At 36.4% G+C, this 19,787-nt stretch overlaps 1 protein-coding gene across 1 annotated transcript in view; it reads right to left on the minus strand.

Moving 5' to 3' along the window:
* Nucleotides 1–6,886: 6,886 nt before the first annotated feature.
* TTC6 (tetratricopeptide repeat domain 6) overlaps nucleotides 6,887–19,787 on the minus strand; it is a 183,089-nt gene continuing 170,188 nt past the window's right edge. Inside the window, exons 28-31 of the mRNA XM_055309051.1 lie at nucleotides 17,046–17,198; nucleotides 16,039–16,209; nucleotides 7,501–7,726; nucleotides 6,887–7,023 (exon numbers count right to left, since the gene is read on the minus strand). Coding sequence (XP_055165026.1) covers nucleotides 6,887–7,023; nucleotides 7,501–7,726; nucleotides 16,039–16,209; nucleotides 17,046–17,198 — 687 coding nt within the window. The remainder of the gene's footprint in view (nucleotides 7,024–7,500; nucleotides 7,727–16,038; nucleotides 16,210–17,045; nucleotides 17,199–19,787) is intronic.

Consider the following 19,787-nt stretch of genomic DNA (forward strand, 5'->3'; position numbering starts at 1 on the left):
GAGCAGTGCTGTGGAAGGGTAGAACAAAGAGGTCTAAGCCAGGCCCCAGGGTAGGGCATAAAGGTCTCTTCCTGAGAATAAGTTAGCCAGGCAAAGAGGGTGAGGAGATGAAGAGATGTTTTGGAGATCAGTAATTCTAAGACATTAACATTTTTATGCCACTGGAGAACCTCTTGGAGTAAGACCTTGTTATTATAAAATACTCAGAATATAGACTGAGACTCTCAAAGCATTAGACTCTTGCTTCTGGTTCTGCTCTGCCTGACCATGCACCAATCAACTTGTGGTTCTGGTTCTTCCTCTTTCCTTCCCCTATGTCAACAGGCATTATTTGTTTTTCCCTCCCCTCACTCTGATTACTCTTCCAGATGCACTCATCAACCACCAACCAATACTATGGAATACTGTGCTTTCCCAATTGTAATATGAGTAATACTGGCATGCCTGGGTGGCTCAGCAGTTGGGCATCTGCCTTCAGCTCAGGGTGTGGTCCCAGAGTCCCGGGATGGAATCCCACATCAGGCTCCCTACATGGAGCCTGCTTTTCTCTCTGCCTCTCTCTCTCTCTGTGTGTGTCTCTCATAAATAAATAAATAAAATCTTTTTAAAAAGAGAGAGAGAGGTCATTTAGGTAGAACAAGGACAAACTTTTCATTAGTTACACATTTATTTCTACAAATTCCTTCCTTTTAAGTAAATTTAATTAATACTAGCAAATCTATTTAAAGAAATATATAGAGTAAATTAAAATGAAACAAAGTCAGGATAACATCATTATACTAGAGGTACTCTAAATTGATTATTTAACCTCTGTGTACCTCATATTTTTCTTCTACTAATGGGAATAACAAGACCTGCCTCAGTGATACAGGTGAAATAAAAATGCTCATAAGCCATACCTGAGTTTCCAATACATAGTAGGCTTTTAACAAATGATGACTGCCTTTTTCTTTCCTATCTTACTGCCTACATATCGAACTTTCAACTGTCATTCCTACCTGACTTTTAATATTAAAGATAAAATGTAAAATATTGCCCATTGACTATATTTCAAATTAAAATATAACCTTACTGCTATCATGCATTTACCTAAGGCTAAGTTAGATACACACATACGTGGACACATAGACATAGATATAAATATATCCATATATGTGCCAATACAAAAGAAATGTCAAAGACTGGAAATCCTTTTTCTTCACTAATGGTGATTAGGCAGAAAGCTTTGATGTCTGTATGATAAAGATTAATAGACTATGAGTTAATCTTGTTTAACTTGTCTCTAGTGAAAAAAAAGGAGAAGGAGCAGTGGCTTCTTTTTTTTTTTTTTTGAACGGGGTGACAGGGAGGCTGACAGAGGAGGGAGAGAGAGAGAATCTCAAGCAGGCTACAGGCCCAGCATGGAGCCAATGCATGGCTTGATCTCAAGACTCTGAGATCATCCTAACTGGGAAACGAACTAGGGGTGGTGGAAAGGGAGGAGGGAGAGGGGGTGGGGGTGAATGGGTGACAGGCACTGAGGGGGGCACTTGATGGGATGAGCACTGGGTGTTATTCTGTATGTTGGCAAATTGAACACCAATAAAAAATAAATTTATTATTAAAAAAAAAAAGACTCTGAGATCATGACCTGAGCGGAAATCAAGAGTCTGTCGCTTAACCAGCTGAGGCCTCCAGGCACCCCAAGGACCAGTGGCTTTTAAAGTAAAATAGAGGGATGCTTAGGAAGCTCAGTGGTTAAGCATGTGTCTTTGACACAGGGCTTGATCCTGGAGTTCCAGGATCAAGTCCCATGATTGAGTCCTACATCGGGCTTCCTGCTTGGAGCCTGCCTCTCCCTCTGCCTATGTCTCTGCCTCTCTCTCTGTGTGTGTCTCTCATGAATAAAAAAATAAAATCTTAAAAAAATAAAGGAAAATAGAAATTGACTCTCAGCTTCACCATGTGACCTTGATCATATAATCCAATCTTTTTGAGCCTCAGTTTCCTCATCTAATGATACCTACGACACCTTGTAAGACTGCTGAGAAGACAGAGATGAGGTATATACCTTGCTTAAAGTAAATGCTAAAAATCTTGATTATTATGGTTATTATTTTCAAATTTGACACACTTTGACCCATGGCCAAACTAAATAAATACCTCATTGCAGAAAAAATGCTATTATTCTGACTCCACAAGAAAAGAAAAGCTTTAAATTTGTTTTTTTTTTGAATCTTTAAAACTTCAAATATCAGAGTTCAGCTCTACATAAAGAAGCCATTGCAAGAAGCCATTCTTGCAATTTTAAGCATAAAAAGATTCCATACAAAGAAAGAGGTGCTCACATCATTGTTGGAAGGTCTAATGAAGCAGGTTCTATACTGAACTCTCAGAAGAGCAATATAAAATTGGCCAAACTTGGGGAGTCTGCTCTGCCATAAAGAGAAAGGTAGAAAATCAAGAAATGGGCACAAAAGCTATTGGCTCCAGGAAAATGTACAATTCACCCAGGATCAGAAAGCCAGGGCCATGAGGGTTGACTGCAGAATAACATTGCTAGATAAGTCACAGGATGCCCATTAAATTTGAATTTCGGATCAACAACAAAAAAATTTTTAGTGTGTGTTCCATACAATAATCAAGACATACTTAGAGGGATCCCTGGGTGGCGCAGCGGTTTGGCGCCTGCCTTTGGCCCAGGGCGCGATCCTGGAGACCCGGGATCGAATCCCACGTCGGGCTCCCGGTGCATGGAACCTGCTTCTCCCTCTGCCTGTGTCTCTGCCTCTCTCTCTCTCTCTGTATGACTATCGTAAATAAATAAAAAAAATTAAAAAAAATATTAAAAAAAGACATACTTAGACTATAAAACCTGTTGTTGATCTGAAATTCAAATTTAACTGGGTGTCATGCGTTTAAGTAGGAACCCTGATTTACCCCCTCATTTATCTGAAATTAAAATTCAACCAGGTGTCCTACCCATTTATTTGCTAAATCTAGAGTTCTGCTCTAGAGCCACTCATAACCTACTGTTCTAACATCAGCAGAAGGGTATCTTGTGTGATGATGCCTCAATTCAGTCTCATCAGATTGTGTCAGATTGGCAGAAACTAAATCACATCAGGAACTCTGGCTGCAAGGACATATGGGAGACATAACTTTTAGCTTTTCAGTCTCTATATTATGGCAGGCATGAGAGAAGTGCAAAAGAACATATGACAAGGAAACAATTCACCACAATAGCTGCACAGTAATATTGATTTATTGCATTTGTAATTTGTTTTATTTTAACAGACGTATCTTGAACATTTCTTCGTTTTTAGTCAGTTTAAGTAAGCACTAAACAAAAATAAAATAAAATAAAGTCTCTGTCCTCAAAGAGCTTAGATTCTAGTGAAGGAAAAAAGAAAACAATTAACAAAATAACACTAAATCACAGAAACGCATAAAATTGAAAGTAAAAGATACTTATAATCCTACCACTCTTCTTCTGTCTTAAGGTATTAACAAAAAAAAAGGTTAAAAAAATCTCCTTATTCTGGGGCTTCTGGGTGGCTCAGTGGTTGAGCGTCTGGCTTTGGCTCAGATTGTGATCCTGAGGTCCTGGGATGGAGTCCCGCATAGGATTCTCTGCAGGGAGTCTGCTTCTCCCTCTCCCTCTGCCTATGTCTCTGCCACTTTCTCTGTGTCTCTCATGAATAAATAAATATTTTTTAAAAAATAAAAAATAAATAAAATCTTTTTATTCTTTTCTCACTCCAATTTTACTTCCCATGGATTATCATCAATAAAAGTTGTGTGTGTATGTTTTGTATGTATGTGCTTGCACATGTATTATAAGTAAGTTAAACGTGATCACTAAGTCCCATGATGGTGGGAATCTGCTGAAGGGGTCAACATTACCCAAACTAATGAGAAAAAGACAGAATCCAGACATCTCCTTCCTCTTCCCTTAGGATCCTCTATGCCTGATTTAGCTCCCATTGCTTTCTGGAAGTCATCTTCTCCCTTGGTCTTCATCCTCTCTCCATCCCACCTCTATCCTGCTGTGTCTTCTTTACCTGCCTTGGGTCTTCTCAGAAAAGACAGACTCCTTGCCAGAGTGGAGCATATGCGCTGATCAATTTTCATATGTCCAGTTTTTGTCTGGTGATGATAAAATGTCCCCAGTCCATTCATGTGGGTCTGGAGGGAAAAGAAGGGAATAGAGGGGATAGAAAACTCTCTATCACTCTCCCCACCTCATCCCCACCTTACACTCCACTCAGAGTTAAGTCCCAACTCCTCCTTCTGGTTTCTTTGTCTAGCACTAAGGATTTCCTGTCTGATGACACAAGCATGTTTTCCTCCTACCATTTCCTCACGAAGACCGCTCCAGCCACTCTCCAAACATGCTTTATTTTCCCATTTCTCTGTCGGTCCTGACATGTACTTCTAGTATGCTTGCCATGTCCTGAATGGAGGGCCTTACCACCCAACACCTCTGCCCATGGGCACTTACCCAAGCTCCGGATCCAGCTTTGGTGCCTCTGCCTCAGTGATGTTGTCTCAGATCCATTCCTGGAGAAGCTGACCCAGAAACCAGGATTTAAGGGCCAGAGGTTTATTTGGGAGGAGGTTCCAGCAAGCTCGTGTTGGCGGGGGAGAAAATGAGGCAAGGAAGAGGAAAGCCAACAAAGGCTGTGTATTGAGGAGGTTGTATGGTGGGCAACTGAATTGGGGGAGGGAAGCCGATTGGAGTAGCTGAAGCCGATTGGAGAAGTTAGGGAGCAGTACCCACCTAAAGTCAAGAAAGCTGAAGTGCTTATTCTCCACTTTCCATCTGTCACTGCTGAGTGGCTTCTAGTGACATGAATTCCCCTGTGGTTCTGACTTGGCCTATGTGTGGACTGAAAGAAATCCCTCAGGTAGAGACAGAGGTGTGTACATTAGGATACCACCAGTGTGCACAGAAACTGGGCGACAAGAGGATCTGGACAAGGGGACATGGAGCATTTGGACAAGTTAGACAGGATTTGCTCCATATTATCTCGGTCTTTCGTGTGTATCTGTTCTGCCTAGGGTTGTAAGTATTTGTGTATAATCAGAAAAAAAAATTAAATTATTATTGTCTTAACCTGGATTACCTCAGGAAGCAGAGCCAGAGGCAAAAGCTTCTATGCTATGACTTTATCAAGAAGTGCAAACTCGGGAAAGGAGTAGTGGTGACAAGAGGGAGCAAGGCAGGGAAGACAGAAATGCAAACGCAAGGCATGTTTTAAAGCTGGCTGCCAGGAGTGTCCTCCTAGGGGCTATATAAACTGTGTGTCTCAGGACACCCCACCAAGAGAAGGAAGGGAGAAGAATCTACCTACTAGCTCCTTTCTCCCATCATCAGAGGCTTATTTGACAGGGAGTTGGGCCTCTGCACATCCACAGTACAGTTGTGCCAGCACTGTCAGAGTCCCACAGCAATCCAACACCTCAACACTAACAGCGATGCCCTAGGGCAGTGACCAAGGGAAGCATGAGGCAAGGGGCTGTCTGTGGTGCATGCAGTTAGGGTCTGGAACTCACCCATGGCCTGGGCTGGAACAAAAAAGTCTGGAGACAAGTGGAGGTAAGAGATCCAAAGTGGCTTATTAAATGTGTCTGATTCACCAACCAAAGCAAACACACCAGGGATGACCCAATCCTGTGAACCCCACATACCATGCCTAGAAGATTGCCCTGAAATAGTGTGAAGCATCCTCATGATGACTTACAACTGAAAATCAACATTCTATTGTGAAAATCTGGTACATCAAACCAAAAAAAAAAGAAACTGAGTAGATAGAGATATTCTTTCCAGAATGCCTGATCTCTGGGAAAACAAGTATCTGAGGAGCTAGAGATGTACTAGAAGAATGAAATGAAGAAGGAAAATAGGTGAGTGAAGCAAATGTGAATGAAATCTTGTTTTTATCAGTAAGATGAAGAAAATGGGTTCTCTGGTTCACTCAAGGATCCTTTATAGACATTCTATACCGATTTTTTTAGTTGTTGTTTTATTTTTACTCATTAACTTCTATGAAGAACTAATTATAAATGTATACAAAGTTTGTATATATGTTTGTGAAACTTGCATTAAAGCAGCAAAAAGAACTGTATCAAGGAAACAGGAAGGTCAAATTTTTGTAGGTGCTGTGCTGGAAGGGAGGTAACATGTAAAAGAGAAACATGTTTATCTGGTGGAATAATATAAATACCAGAGAGAATACAGGCCTGTGTAGACATTCTTTAAAGGAAGAAAGAGGATGGGGAACCTGGGTGGTTCAGTGGTTGAGCATCTGCCTTTGGCTCAGGTTGTGATCTTGGGGTCCTAGGATTGAGTCTCACATCGCTTCTCCCTCTGCCTGTGTCTCTGCCTCTCTCTCTGTGTCTCTCATAAATAAATAAATAAAATCTTTTAAAAATAAATAAATGAAGAGAGAGGAAATGTACTTGATTTCTTTATAGCCATCAGTTCTGTATTTATTTTATTTAATCTGGAATCTGTTGAATACATTATGAGTAAGTACTGATGAAAAGGTCAATGACACTTTTTCTATAATGATGAAGATTATATTATTTCAGAAGGAATTATTTTACTTTAAAGAAAATATTTTAAATGTTATTATTCCTTAAGAAACATTTCCATTTAAATTCTGCACCCTCTAAAGAAATTCAGTTATTAGTTTTTTCAAATATACAGAAAAGGAACTAGAAGTTTTATCATTAATATATAATGCAAGTATATTATTAAAATGCCTGAAAGGGTTATATAGATAACAAAACATAAAAAATGCAGTCATGAAGATTGAATAACCTTTTAAACAACAAATAAGTTTCCATTTATGGAAGAAGAGCTGTGTAGACTGCTACAGAAACCATGGTCTGTGTGTAATCATATCACTGAGGAATATTCTTGAAGATCAAGTGCTTGAATGTAGTCAGACACAGCTTCCTCAGTCAAACCTATTTTACCACGAACTTCTGCTCTAAGATTATATATTAGAGCATCATCAGGTTTCAAAGACAAGGCTGTAAAAGAAAAACATTTCAAGATATGTCTTATGCTAACACTGGAAAATAGTGTCATGTTTAAAAAAATAAAAATGTTATGAGAACTTCAGTATTACTTATTTGAAAGCATTTTTCCTCAAATGTAAGTATTTAGTAAAATTAAAAATATTAAATACTAAAAAATAAATAAAAATTTAAAATATTAAAATAAATCTTTCTAAGAAAACTAACTTGAAGAAACAGTATAGTGTCTTTCCTTGAAAGGCTAACATTGTTCATGTCCAGTTTCTCTAATAATCTAATAATCTCAGTTTACCCATGCTCTAAGTTATTCCATAAAGGAATCTATAGTGACGGCATTAATGATATAGAAAAACACTAATTCTTATGTAAGTTTATCAGAACAAACAGACCAATGATTTTTCTTCTTTTATTGTCTAAAAACAAACATATCAACCACTGTGATTTTACCAAAAAATTATAAAATGAAAATACCTTTGCTTAGGTCTTCCTCAGCTAGTTCATATTGCTTTAAACAACAATAGAAGTGTGCTCTGTTAAAATATACTGCAGCCCAGAAGGGACAGCTTTCAACCACATATGCAAAATCTTCTTTTGCTTCCTTGTATTTCTTTAATATTGTATTTGCAATAGCTCGATTCATGGTAGCACATTCATTTTCTGGATCAAACTTTAAAGCCTTTGAGAAGTAGTCACTGGCCTATAAAATGTGAAATTTTAATTGGCAGCTATATAGCAATTGGAAGCACTTTCTGTTCTTAATTTAAAATAAGGACATCGGCATACCAAGGGAACAGTGGAAACATTTCATCCCAGATAGAGTAGATAAAGAGGTGCCCTGTCTGTAGACAATGTAAAAAAACAATAGCAAAACCAGCCATAAGGCAGTTTGCTTTTTGTTATCACCATGTGTTGGCAAATCTTAATAATGTCAGTGATAAAATATTACTCCTTGCTGAAGTGAAATGCTCCACTACTTACCCCTCAAATCCCACATCCTTATACAGCACCAAAAAAGGTAAACTATAAATTAGAAAAGGTCATAACAAGATAAAATATATTACAAAATTAACATTTTCACATAAAAGCAGAGTATCTAAGAACTGAAAAGGTAAATGAATTTTCCAAATAAGATTCTAAACCATACCAAAAAGGCTTAATAACTTAGTGATGCTGCAAAAGTTATGAAGAAGGAAGAGAGAGAGAAAAAAATCAACTTGTCAAGAAGATCAAAGACTAAATTATTCTCTACTGAATAGAGAGCTGAAAAGGAACCTTCAAGGTGTGGTCTGTTAGACTGGTTTGGGGGTCTTAGTCTGAGAAATCATTTGCTACACCTCTGTAAAGAGATTAAGTATAGGAACCAAGAGTAAACCATTAGTAACTATTACAGCACTTTGACATGGCTATGACATCCCAGGACATGAGTATATTTCTAGTAACCTGTTTATATTGTGTTTCAGTAACATATTGATGAATAATGAGTTATAAATTTTTTCAAATGGTCTTTCACCACAAATAGCTTTAGATGCTGATTAGACATCCTATTACTCAAGATAGGAATCTTTTTTCTAATTCTGTGGTGGTTAAAAATTTGGCTTCTACTTTAAAACTTACTTTACTCAACGGAAAAGTCATTTTTAACAAGGTTGTTCTCTGATTTTTTATCACTCAGTTTTTCTCAACACACCACAATCTTGCTTCTATCTATCTCCCCCTATTTTGTGAGTTCTGCTCTTGCTAAAGCTGCAGGTGTCCTCAAGCCCAATGGGCATTTTCTAGTTCTTTTCTTTCATGACAATTATGTCACATGAACACTCTTGATCTCTCCTTCCTTTGTAAAATTCTCTGTCCTTCAGACAGACCGTCTCTGGTTTTCTCTTACCTCTTTGATCATTTTCTCTGTCTCTTTCACTGAACTATTTTTTCCTATGTTTCTGAGGGATTTGACTTCATTCACTTCCATTATGAGTGAAATGGAACACAGGTAGCATGTGGCCAGGAATCCAAACCAAACCATGGTTTGGTTGAATTTCTAGGTTCAAATCTTGACTCTACCCCCTTGTTATCTCTACACCTTTGGGTGAGTAACTAAAGCTCTTTTTGTCCCGTTTTCCCTTCTGAAAATGGAAGTAACAAATAGAACTCTACTTTTAATGTTGCTTTTAGGTTAAGGGAGGTTACTGTGTAAAGTATATACAAAATATCCATATATATCTGAAATATCAATTATTTTCAACTCAATTACTATTGATGATATATCATTTCTTCCCAGTGTCTACAAATGGAGCAACAACGTAAGCCTTAAAGCAATTCTTTGTGAATTTTGCTATCTATGACTTTTGAGAGGAAATTAGATCAAGATTGTGTAACTCATCTCATCTTGGGATCGAACTAGTCTATGTGGCAGATAAGTGCACTATAAGGATCTGTTAAGATGGTGGCAGAATGAACATTCTTGTGTGAAGAGTTTAAAGAGAATTCACTCCTGAACAGAAGGCTGGACTCACAATCATCAGAAATGAGGCAAGGAAATGACTACAGGCAGGGCCAAGACTTTCCTCAAAAAGTAATTTAGGCTTCATTTTAATTAACCAGTAAATGATCAATAAAGGCCACACTGCTCTACATCACAAAAGCATGACTTCAATCAGGTAGGAGCAAATGCCTACCTCAGCTAAGATAAAAGAATTCGATAACACACAATAATGTACCTAAACTGTGAACAATATAACTTCCTAGTATAGCTTCCAAAATATATTACTTAGAAAATAAAAGCCTATTTATTTAATGAGGTACTTGAAGTACAGGAGTAATGACGTTGAAGCAATTAAAGGCCAAAGACACTTACTACAACAGTGGCCTTGATTTTTTTATAATTGGTCTAATGCTCTAATATCTGTAATTAATTAAAATCCAGTTACTTTCTTAACGTTGCCCATAGTTCATGATACATGCACATAACTCATCTGAAAGTGATCTAAAATTATTGTCACTAACTAATGATAAAAGAAAGCAGACATGTATAGATTTGAACCCTCTAGAGATTATTCGATCTGTTAAGGGACCCTTCTTCCTGGGCCTAACTCTTCCTCCAGTACAGCTAGAAACAAAGGTTGAGGAGGTAGGAAGCAGGGAACAGGACCATTTTCTCCACAAAGAGGCCTAGTCTGTACTAAAATATAGCATAACCACATAACTATTTGCAAAGTCTGCTTCAAACTGGTAGGGATGTGCACTGTGAAGCCCAAGCACTCAGTATATCAAGACAGAAGACAGAACACATTTTACATGAAATATTTGCCTAGCTAATGTGTCCCCAGTTCCAGGGAAATAGAACCACACTAAAAATAAATAAATAAATAAATAAATAAATAAATAAATAAATAAATAAAATAATAATAATAAAAAAAATCAAAGACCAAATACACTTTAAATCTAACCAGTTTTATACATGATGCCCATGGAGTTATTATAGGCAAGTTTAAAAGGTGAGAGTCCCCCTCTCATGTGGACCTTAAACATTTATGGGAACAGAAAATTGACCTGGGCATTTTATTTGTCTTTATCTCATTAACTAACTCTATAACTCAGAGAAACATTTCTAGGACCGAACCAGAGATGGTTAAGATTGATGAAATTTAAGGCAATTGACCCTGGCTTGTTCACTTGGGAAAACATTAGTCTACCAACCGTCCACTGATGTCTGAGCTACAACAATCTCATTCATGCTTTACAGAATTGTACCTTTGATAATTCTCTATCCCAGAATTTAGCTTCACTGCTGAGGTCAACTAAGCTCATCACAGGGCTTGCTGTCCAGGGGAATGATCTAAGTTGGGAAAGAGTAAGAGCAAAACCAAGGCAACGACAGTAGAACAGAATGGAGGGCACATACCTGAGAAAAACAATCAAGAAGCAAAACTGACAGAAGTGAGGAAGAGAAAGATATGGTTCATGCTGTCTCTACTCAGGTGACTTGATGGAAGATGACATCATGAACTGAGAGAGGGTCTATATGAAGAAGAGCTGGAGAGGAGGTAGGAGACAGTTGAATTCAGTCTGGGCTCTAATGCACATGGAAAATATCCAGTTTTAGCAACTGGTGATATATATGAATTAGGAGCTCAGTAAAAAGGTGCAGGCTGACATGTAGTATAAGCCATGGGTATAAATGGGCTTTCTGAGGAAGGAAATGTAGGGAGAGTATGGCTCCAGGCCCTACAGAGCTTATAGCCTAATTGGAGTGAGGAAATAAGAGATCAGCACACAGAAACCATTATGGAAGGACCCAAAGCAGTATTAAATTTGTATAGACAGAATTACATACAAAGCAGTGTAAAGTCGACAACTTGCTTTAAATTCATAACCACGAACCTAAAATGAGAGCTTACTGTTGTCTAGTAATCCTACTACACTTCCTTAGTATGTTGACCCTACTACTCTCTATAATAGTTATTTCACATTTTCTCTTTTCCCCTCAGAACTCCTAGCCACCCTGCCACCCTTTTTAAGTGTCTACCCCACTCTTAACTGATAACTATACTCATATTCCATAGAGAAAATATAGTCAGTAAGTAGATATGCTCACTTATCAAAATCTACCTGTCTTGCATTCAACTGTACCCCAACACTCTGCCTTCCCCCATGATGTAATGAATAGTGTCGTGCTCCCTTCAAAGGCCACCACTGCAACTTGCAAAATTTAACTTCAATTCTCAAAGATTTTGATCCTAATTATCCCTGCAACTCTCTCTTGCACCAACAATTTCTCCCTTTCTACTACACTTTTCATTAACATAGGAATGTGAATCTGTATCCTTCATATTTACAAAATAAAGAGAACTCCTTACTCCATGTTAGCTATCATCCTCATTTCACTACTTCTCCCCACAGAACTTCCTGAACCAGTTGAACTGCTCTAATTCTTCACCTCACATATCCTCCACAATCCTTACTATTCAAGACTCTGTCTCACTACTGCTGTGATAGTGCTCTTGCCAAAACGATCAGCGACTTCTTCCAACCTCTCTTCTTCCTTGACGCACGACATTCTTCCCTTCTTAAAGCCCAATTATTCTCATTAATGTTATCATATTCTCCTGCTTTCCTTCTCATCATCATGGCTGGATGTTCTCTTCTCAGTCTACTTTCGGCATCTCCTCACTGCTTCACTCTTAAATATTGGTGTTATCCCAGAACGTGCTCCATAAAGCCCTCCCTTCTCTACCTACAATATCCATCCAGGCAATCTCAGTTTCATAGAGTCCCACACATATGGTCACACTGATAGAATAATGCTTATGTGAAACTGTATTACATGTGTTTATCACTATTAATATTTTATGGTTTATTTTGTATTTCTTCCTCCAGTAAAAAGTAAGTTACAACAGAAAAAAAGCCTTCCATATCTTGTTTAGCTCTGTACCCTCAGGGTATTATTAAAGCCTCACACACAGAAGGTACATCATAAATATATGGAGATTGAAAGAATGAGGAGTTAAGTGGAATAAGGAAATATTTGCTGAACTTTTCCAGCAAAATGAAGACAAGAACCATAGCCTCTTGGTACATATAGATGCCCCAATGATCATTTTATTAAGAGATATGGTGGCAATATTAAGTGGCACAGGAAGACACAGAGATTGCAGGTCTTGGAAAATGTAAGCAATATAAACTTTTTTAAATGAGTACGTCATCTTAGAAAGCAAGGGTTGTGAAAAGTTCTGAAAAACACAGAGCCTGTGGTAGAAGTCTTCCCAAACCAACTGGGCTAGAGAGGACGTTTTATAAAATCCTTTGCCATAACATCGATGGGAGCACAACTTGGAAAGTTACCATGGCTCATCACCCTGCTTCCCATAAGCATCTCTGCTATTAGTCAAGGAACAAAATTTATCTCACCCAAATGTGAGTAACAGAAAAGTAATTTGCCTGCCTTCATTGTAAAAACAAGGATGAAAAAATTATAGCTTAATTTTTGAAAAGATAATAAAAACTCACCAGATAAAAAAGTATTGCTACAACACAGATAAAAATTATAACATAAAATTTCAAAATGAACTAGAAAAACGCTAAGGGAGCAATTGCATTTAAGAAAAAATAAATCAGAAATGAAGGATCTCAGAAAAGAGGTGGCCAGGGGCACCTGGGTGGCACAGTCAGTTAAGCATCTGCCTTCAGCTCAGGTCAAGATCTCAGGGTCCTGGGATCCAGCTCCACATCAGGCTCCATGCTCAGTGGGGAATCTACTTCTGTCAGCCCTCACGTTCTCTCTCTCTCTCTCTTTACTCTCTCTCAAATAAATAAGAAAAAAAAGAAGTGGTCAGGAAGGTATGACATGGGAATGAGATGAAACTAGGAAAAAAAAAATTTTTTAAAGAAACTTGATCTATAAAGTCCACGGGGGATAACAGAGATTTCAGAGAACATAGGAAAGATTTATAAGAGAAATGCGAAAAATGCAAAAAAAAAAAAAAAGACACAAAAACTAAGATATAAAAAAATGAGAAAAAATAATTGGTATATAGAAGTCAAAGGGCATCTTATATATAATAACTAGCATTCATTCCCAATGAAGGGAATAATGAAACAAAAAAAATTTTACACTGAATTCAACACAACTTTTATGAAACTTACGTATTGAAAATTCCCACCATATACTTGAAAACTTTGACTTCAAATGGTCAACTCTGAGACATACCTTGGAAAAACTTTTTGCTTAAAATAAAAAAATCTTTAGTTATCTTGACCAAATGAAGTCACTGATAGAAGAATGGAAAACAAGTTTGCATCAAAAAAATCATTTTTGACACCAACATACAACACCAGAAAATAGCGAGGCAACACTTAAGACACACAAGGAAAGAAAAAGTAAGTCAGAATTTTAACCCCAGAAATGCTGTCTTAAGTTGTAAACACCACAGGCAAACAGCTATGAACATAAAATTCAAGGAATATTGTTCTCCTGAGCCCTTTCTCAGGACTCTGCTAGAGGACCAATTTCAGGCAAGTAAGAAATGAGTGGTTAGGAGGAAAACTGGCAAAAAGCTGATGATGAAAACTAAATATACTTAACTGGAGAACTGAGACTAAAATGTGAAATAAGGGTAACAAAATAGCATGCAAATATTAAGCCCTTTGGCAGTGGAGGGATAATGAAACTCCCAAAAAATGGGAGAACAGGGAGACAAAGTGGAAAGCTGGCACAAGCTGACACTGTAAACTTACACATATTTAAGAATAAAAATAAAAACTTTTTTTTCCAAAAGAGAATACTATTAACTAAAATCAACAAACAGATGAGAGGGAGGAGAAAGGGAAGAAGAGACTACTAAATGGTAATTTTATTGTTGTTTATAGTAGAAAAACTAAAGAAATAAGGAACTAAGAGCATAAAGGTATTTTTAAAAAGGTAACCACTAACACAAAACTGGAAACCTTCCTAAGTATCAGAAAACCTTTGGAAAAAATTAAATATAGTAGACCACAGAATAAAATACATTAAATACATGTGTGTAGAAAATATGACATTATAACAGAACTAAGATCAACCATGCCAACTTTATTATTATTTTAAAATGCTAAGTATTTTCAATTTGCCATCTAAAGCAAAATCTAACCCTTGCTGATAAAACAGACACAAACCTAAAATAAAGGATTCTGAACATTGAAAATAAAGGGAAGGTCAAAGGAATGCAGGCAAAGGCAAACCAAATGAAATCAGGGGTTACAATCTTCGTATCAGATAAAAGTGAATTTATTCCAAAGAACATTTAAAAGAAACCAAAGGACACTTGTAATGCATTCACAAAGCATATGTAATGTGTATGAATATCTGTACATAAAATAATAATGTAGCAGAAATTTTTATAAAGCAGAAATTACAAGAGATGTAAAGAAAACTATTGATGTCCCACTAAATTTAAGATACTTAAACCTTTCTCACTCCAAAATAAACCAAAAGAAAAACAAGTGTCAATATGGGCTAAATTAAAAACATAACTTATAAGGTAAATCTTATATGGATATTTTTAACTCTTTATCCTTATAGGAGAAATTCTTTTTTGAAAAGGCTCTGGGAGTATTTTTTTTAAGTTGGCATATACAAGAACACACTAAAACTCAATAAACTTCAAAATTAGAAAATATAAAAGCCCTTCCACCTGGACATTTTAAGTGCTCTGTTAATTTATTCTTCAGTCAAAGGGGAAATAACATTTCAAGCATAACATTTTAGGAAAACAAAAATAAAAAACATTACAGACCGAAAGACATAGGATACTGCTAGAAGCAATACTTGGGAAATAGTTTAACCTTGACAACTCATCACACTATAAATTAAAGGGTGACAATAAATGAATTAAACTTCTGACTCAAAGACAGACAAGGAACACAATAAATTGAAGGTAGAGAACAAAAGAGTGAATATAAATAAAATGTTAAAGTTAAGTTTGAATTATGTAAATGCATTACAGTTCAAATAAAATAAATTCAAAAGATAAAAAATATCATCTAATAACCCAACACCTTCATTTCAGACATTCTGAAAAAATTAAGATGTTATAAAACCAGAACTAACATCTTTATCTCCTTACTCCTTACTCTCAGTCCCAGGTAACATGACTGAAATTTAGGAAAGGTAGCGAGCGATTAAGGTGAGTGAGATAATCACATCAATGAAAAAGAGTCTTGAAGGAAGTCTGAGATCTGTCTAAGTGGGAGCAAAGAGAGGATTCTAGGCCAGAAGCTGGCAGCAATGGGCAGCAAGGCAATGGCCCACATTTGGGGAAAGTTGAGAACAATGTTTACTGGACAAGGGTCCAATAAACCAATGTCCAGTAAACAAGTGTTGAAAGGTTGATGATAATGAGGAGAATAAATCCACAGAGATGAGAACACTTAATAAGGAGCTAATGATTAGCCTGAGATATAAGGACTGCATTCTGAAATTATACATAACAAAGAATGCATTTAGCACCAAAAAGAAAATGTTAAGGAAAACTCATTTACCTGGGAAAACTGTCTGTGGTGAAAATAGATATTTCCTGCATTAAAGTAAGCCAACGAATACGTGGGGTTTAGAGAAATTGCTGCTTGATAGTCTTTCATTGCATTCTGTTGTTGACCCATAAACTCGTGAATCACACCACGATTTGTTAAGAATTCTGCTGTAGTATTGATCTGTAATATAATCGTATGAGTATTTAGCATCTGGGAACAGTATTATTCTCCAATTTAATGTATGTAAAAATGAATGTTATGAAATCTACTTGTGGGAAATGAGTAATTTTATAGTGCAAGTGAAACCCCATTAGACCAAATATTTTGAGAAAGGACTCAATATGAAGTTGATTCAGTGTCAACTTTCTTGATTCGTTGCAATAAAACAAATAATCTTAGTGCTTTACTCAGTTCCTTTCCAAAAGATAGACATGGTTGGCCAGAAGCTTATCGGTTTCACTTCATTACACTGGGGAATAAATTAAATAGTTAACATATTTATTTGTCCTAGGTAGTAGCAATTATCCTCCAGTTCTTTCCTTTTTCTTATCTCAAAGATTACAAAATCTGCTGGTTTCTACAGAAACAGAATCCAAAAACTAGAAGAAAAGATTTTCTGTCACTGTATACAAAACCTGAGATTTTTATTTGCTATTTCACTATAGAAGAAAATCTGGGGATTTATATTGTTCCTTAGTTCCTTTGAACCCAGAATATTATTTTATTTTCTGCATTCATTTTTTATTACAAAATAATATTCATGTCCTATGAAACTATAAATTGCATCTACTGAGAGGAATCAACATTTATCATGAGTTTGGATTTTGGATTTTAAATGTACTTAGGTCATAAAATTGGCAAGCCACAAAAACTCTTTACTCTAGGAACCTCCTAGAAAAGAAAAACATTATTTTCCCCTACAAGTTACTTTAAAAAGTAACAGAGAAATTACCCGAAACTATTCATTAATGGTGATAATTGATGCTAATGGTAATATAATCTAAGTGGATTTTTACCTTTATGGCAGCATTAATGTCTTGAATTGCAGCAAAATTATCACCCATCTGAAGACAGACCACAGCTCTTCCTTCATAGGCTAAGTAGCACTTTGGATCAACTTCTATGGCGATGGTAAAGTGATTCCAAGCTTTCTGGAATTTTCCTTGGGCCTAAAATAATTTTTCATTTACATGAAGTAGAAATTGTCCATAACATGATAAATGTTTATGGTTTTAAATTAATCAAATAAAGCCTTTAGTAAGGGTAAATTTATATTGTGCTAAATCTAAGCTATTTTAAACAAGGAAGTTGACTGTACTGTGAGTGCATTCAATTGACTAAATTACCTCTAAGTATTTATGCTAACATTTCAATTAGTTAAAATAAATCTAATTGTCACAGTCATCTCTTATGCCAATCTTGAACAACATAAAATCATGGCCACCATATGAAATACCAGTGCTCCTGACAATCATCAGCACAAAATTTACACTGAATTCCACACACACGGGCAGATTGTTATTTATTGCCTGGCATTGGATCTCCAGTTATATATAATGAATATAATAAGATAAATGTGTTGAATAAATAAGAGAATGAACTAATGGTATAAAACTTATTTTGATAAATTGTACCAGCATCTGGAATTTTAGAGTCACTATACCTAAATATACTACACCATGGAACCATGGAAAATGCATTAAAATCTACCAATTTTCTGTTTATATAAGCCTTAGCCCCAACTGGAAAACAAAAAAAAAAAGGTCAGGAGAAGGGCACTGTTAATTGAAAGACATCCAAGTATTTCCTAGAGAAGACCAACTAGCAACTAAATACCTCAACCCTGTAAGGCAGTGAGTTGATAAATTCACTGAGGTCCAGAGTCTGTTCTTTATTCTAATAGGCTAAAAATCCAACTTGCCAGAATCTCAGAGGCTGAGAAACTGACTCATACTAACCAAACTGAGCCCAGTGACCCTTGTATAAAACTAAATAAGGTAACTCCGCGCTGTTCTGTATCCAGCAAAGCTCTCCCTCTGGGCAAATTATGTGAAAATCAACATTGTCATAGCAAATTTGTTTACAAAACAAAGAATAAGAATATTAAGCTGCAAATGGCCTCACAATAGGATATCTGTCATCTGTTCCTGACATCTGTTTTGGCTAACCCTATTATGGGTGGTGCAAGGCACATAGTAGGGAAATTCATAAGTATTTGTTGAACAAATGGTTACTTTTCCCTCTGGGGAGAACTTGGATGAATCTCTCTCTTCTCAGCCCTTTCTTTCCTGATTCAATCCTTCTGCATACTGATGTGTTTCTCAATCTTCTTTCAGGTTGATACGTACCAAGTGATATCTTCATAAAACAAAAAATCTGATGTCATTGCTTTGATTATTTATAACATTTTTAACTGAAGGCCTTTACCTTCAGTTGTTTCCCAGTTCTCTAGCCTGTCCTACATCACTCTCTTCTTGTCCATAACACTTCATCCACTTGGCCTCTCTTTCTCTTTCACAAGACTTTCTAGTGGGTTGTTCACTGTGTCTTAGCTTCAACTCTTAATACTGACTGCTTACTAGACTTTCACACTCAATTTAAATGTTCATTTCTCAAAAAGAACAATGTCCATTTCTCATTTCCCCTAAAACAAATCTAGGTTTCCTTGTTATAAGTTGCCCTAAAACTTATCCTTTGTTGCATTTATCATGAATATAATTAAATAAATACTCATGATTGCCTGATACTCATCTCTCTACTAGGTAGTAAACTCTATAAGAAGAACCCAGTATATTTAGTTCACTGCTGTATCCCTAGGCCTAGAGCCCTATATTTTGGGCTCAGTAAAATGCCTACTGAATGCAATGAATGATGACATTAACACACTTTATTGGATTGCGGTCAACTCTCAAAACTTTGGGAGTCATCCTGTCTCTTCAAGTTGACTTTGCAAATTTCTACTATGATCCAATAATGGCTAATTTTATGTTTAAGTCTCAGAGGGCATTCTTATTTCCCTTATTAATGAATTCTTGGGCCTACCTCATTATAACCACCAACCCTAACATTCACCTCCAATATTATTATTATTAGATCAGCCAAACTCATTTTCAAATTTTAAAAACTCAACTTTAATTGTAGATTATAAACAAGAAATTCTGCAAATTATGATAATTTGAACACATTTTTTGCCCATAGTCCAAAATTTTAAATATTAAAAAAGAAGAAAAATTAAAATTGCTCAATTCCTCTTCATGGAAAATATAGCATACTTAAAATATAGCATACTTAGCATTTTATTCCAAGAAGGGCAATACATATTTTATTAGTGCAAATAGGTTGGTGAGTGTATGGGCCAGGTCAGAGTATTCCAGAAATCACTCAGAGACCTGCTCGTAACAGGGTAACACTTTCCCATCTTGCTGAAAGGACAAACTCTTGGTCTCTTGCTTTCCCCGTAAGTTCTTATTCACTGCCATTTGTAAGATGACCTAAATCCCTGTATAGTGGTTGTTTGACCCACTACATGGCTAAAGTCCACTTCAAAGTTATCATCCAGTGTTTATTCTCTCTAGTTTTTCATTAATTCAACAGGACAATATCTACGGGGCCCAAGTATAAGGTAGTGAAACAAATTAGCCACATTCTTATCCGTGAAATTCATCAGGCAAATTTTAAAGGCTGTCTGTAAGTGTGTGAGTAAGGCAAGGCCAGGTACAAGCATTAAAGAAACCCAGGTTCAAAGAGTCCTGATCTCA

This window comes from Nyctereutes procyonoides, unplaced genomic scaffold (assembly GCF_905146905.1).
Source record: "Nyctereutes procyonoides isolate TBG_1078 unplaced genomic scaffold, NYPRO_anot_genome, whole genome shotgun sequence".
Lineage (NCBI taxonomy): Eukaryota > Metazoa > Chordata > Mammalia > Carnivora > Canidae > Nyctereutes > Nyctereutes procyonoides.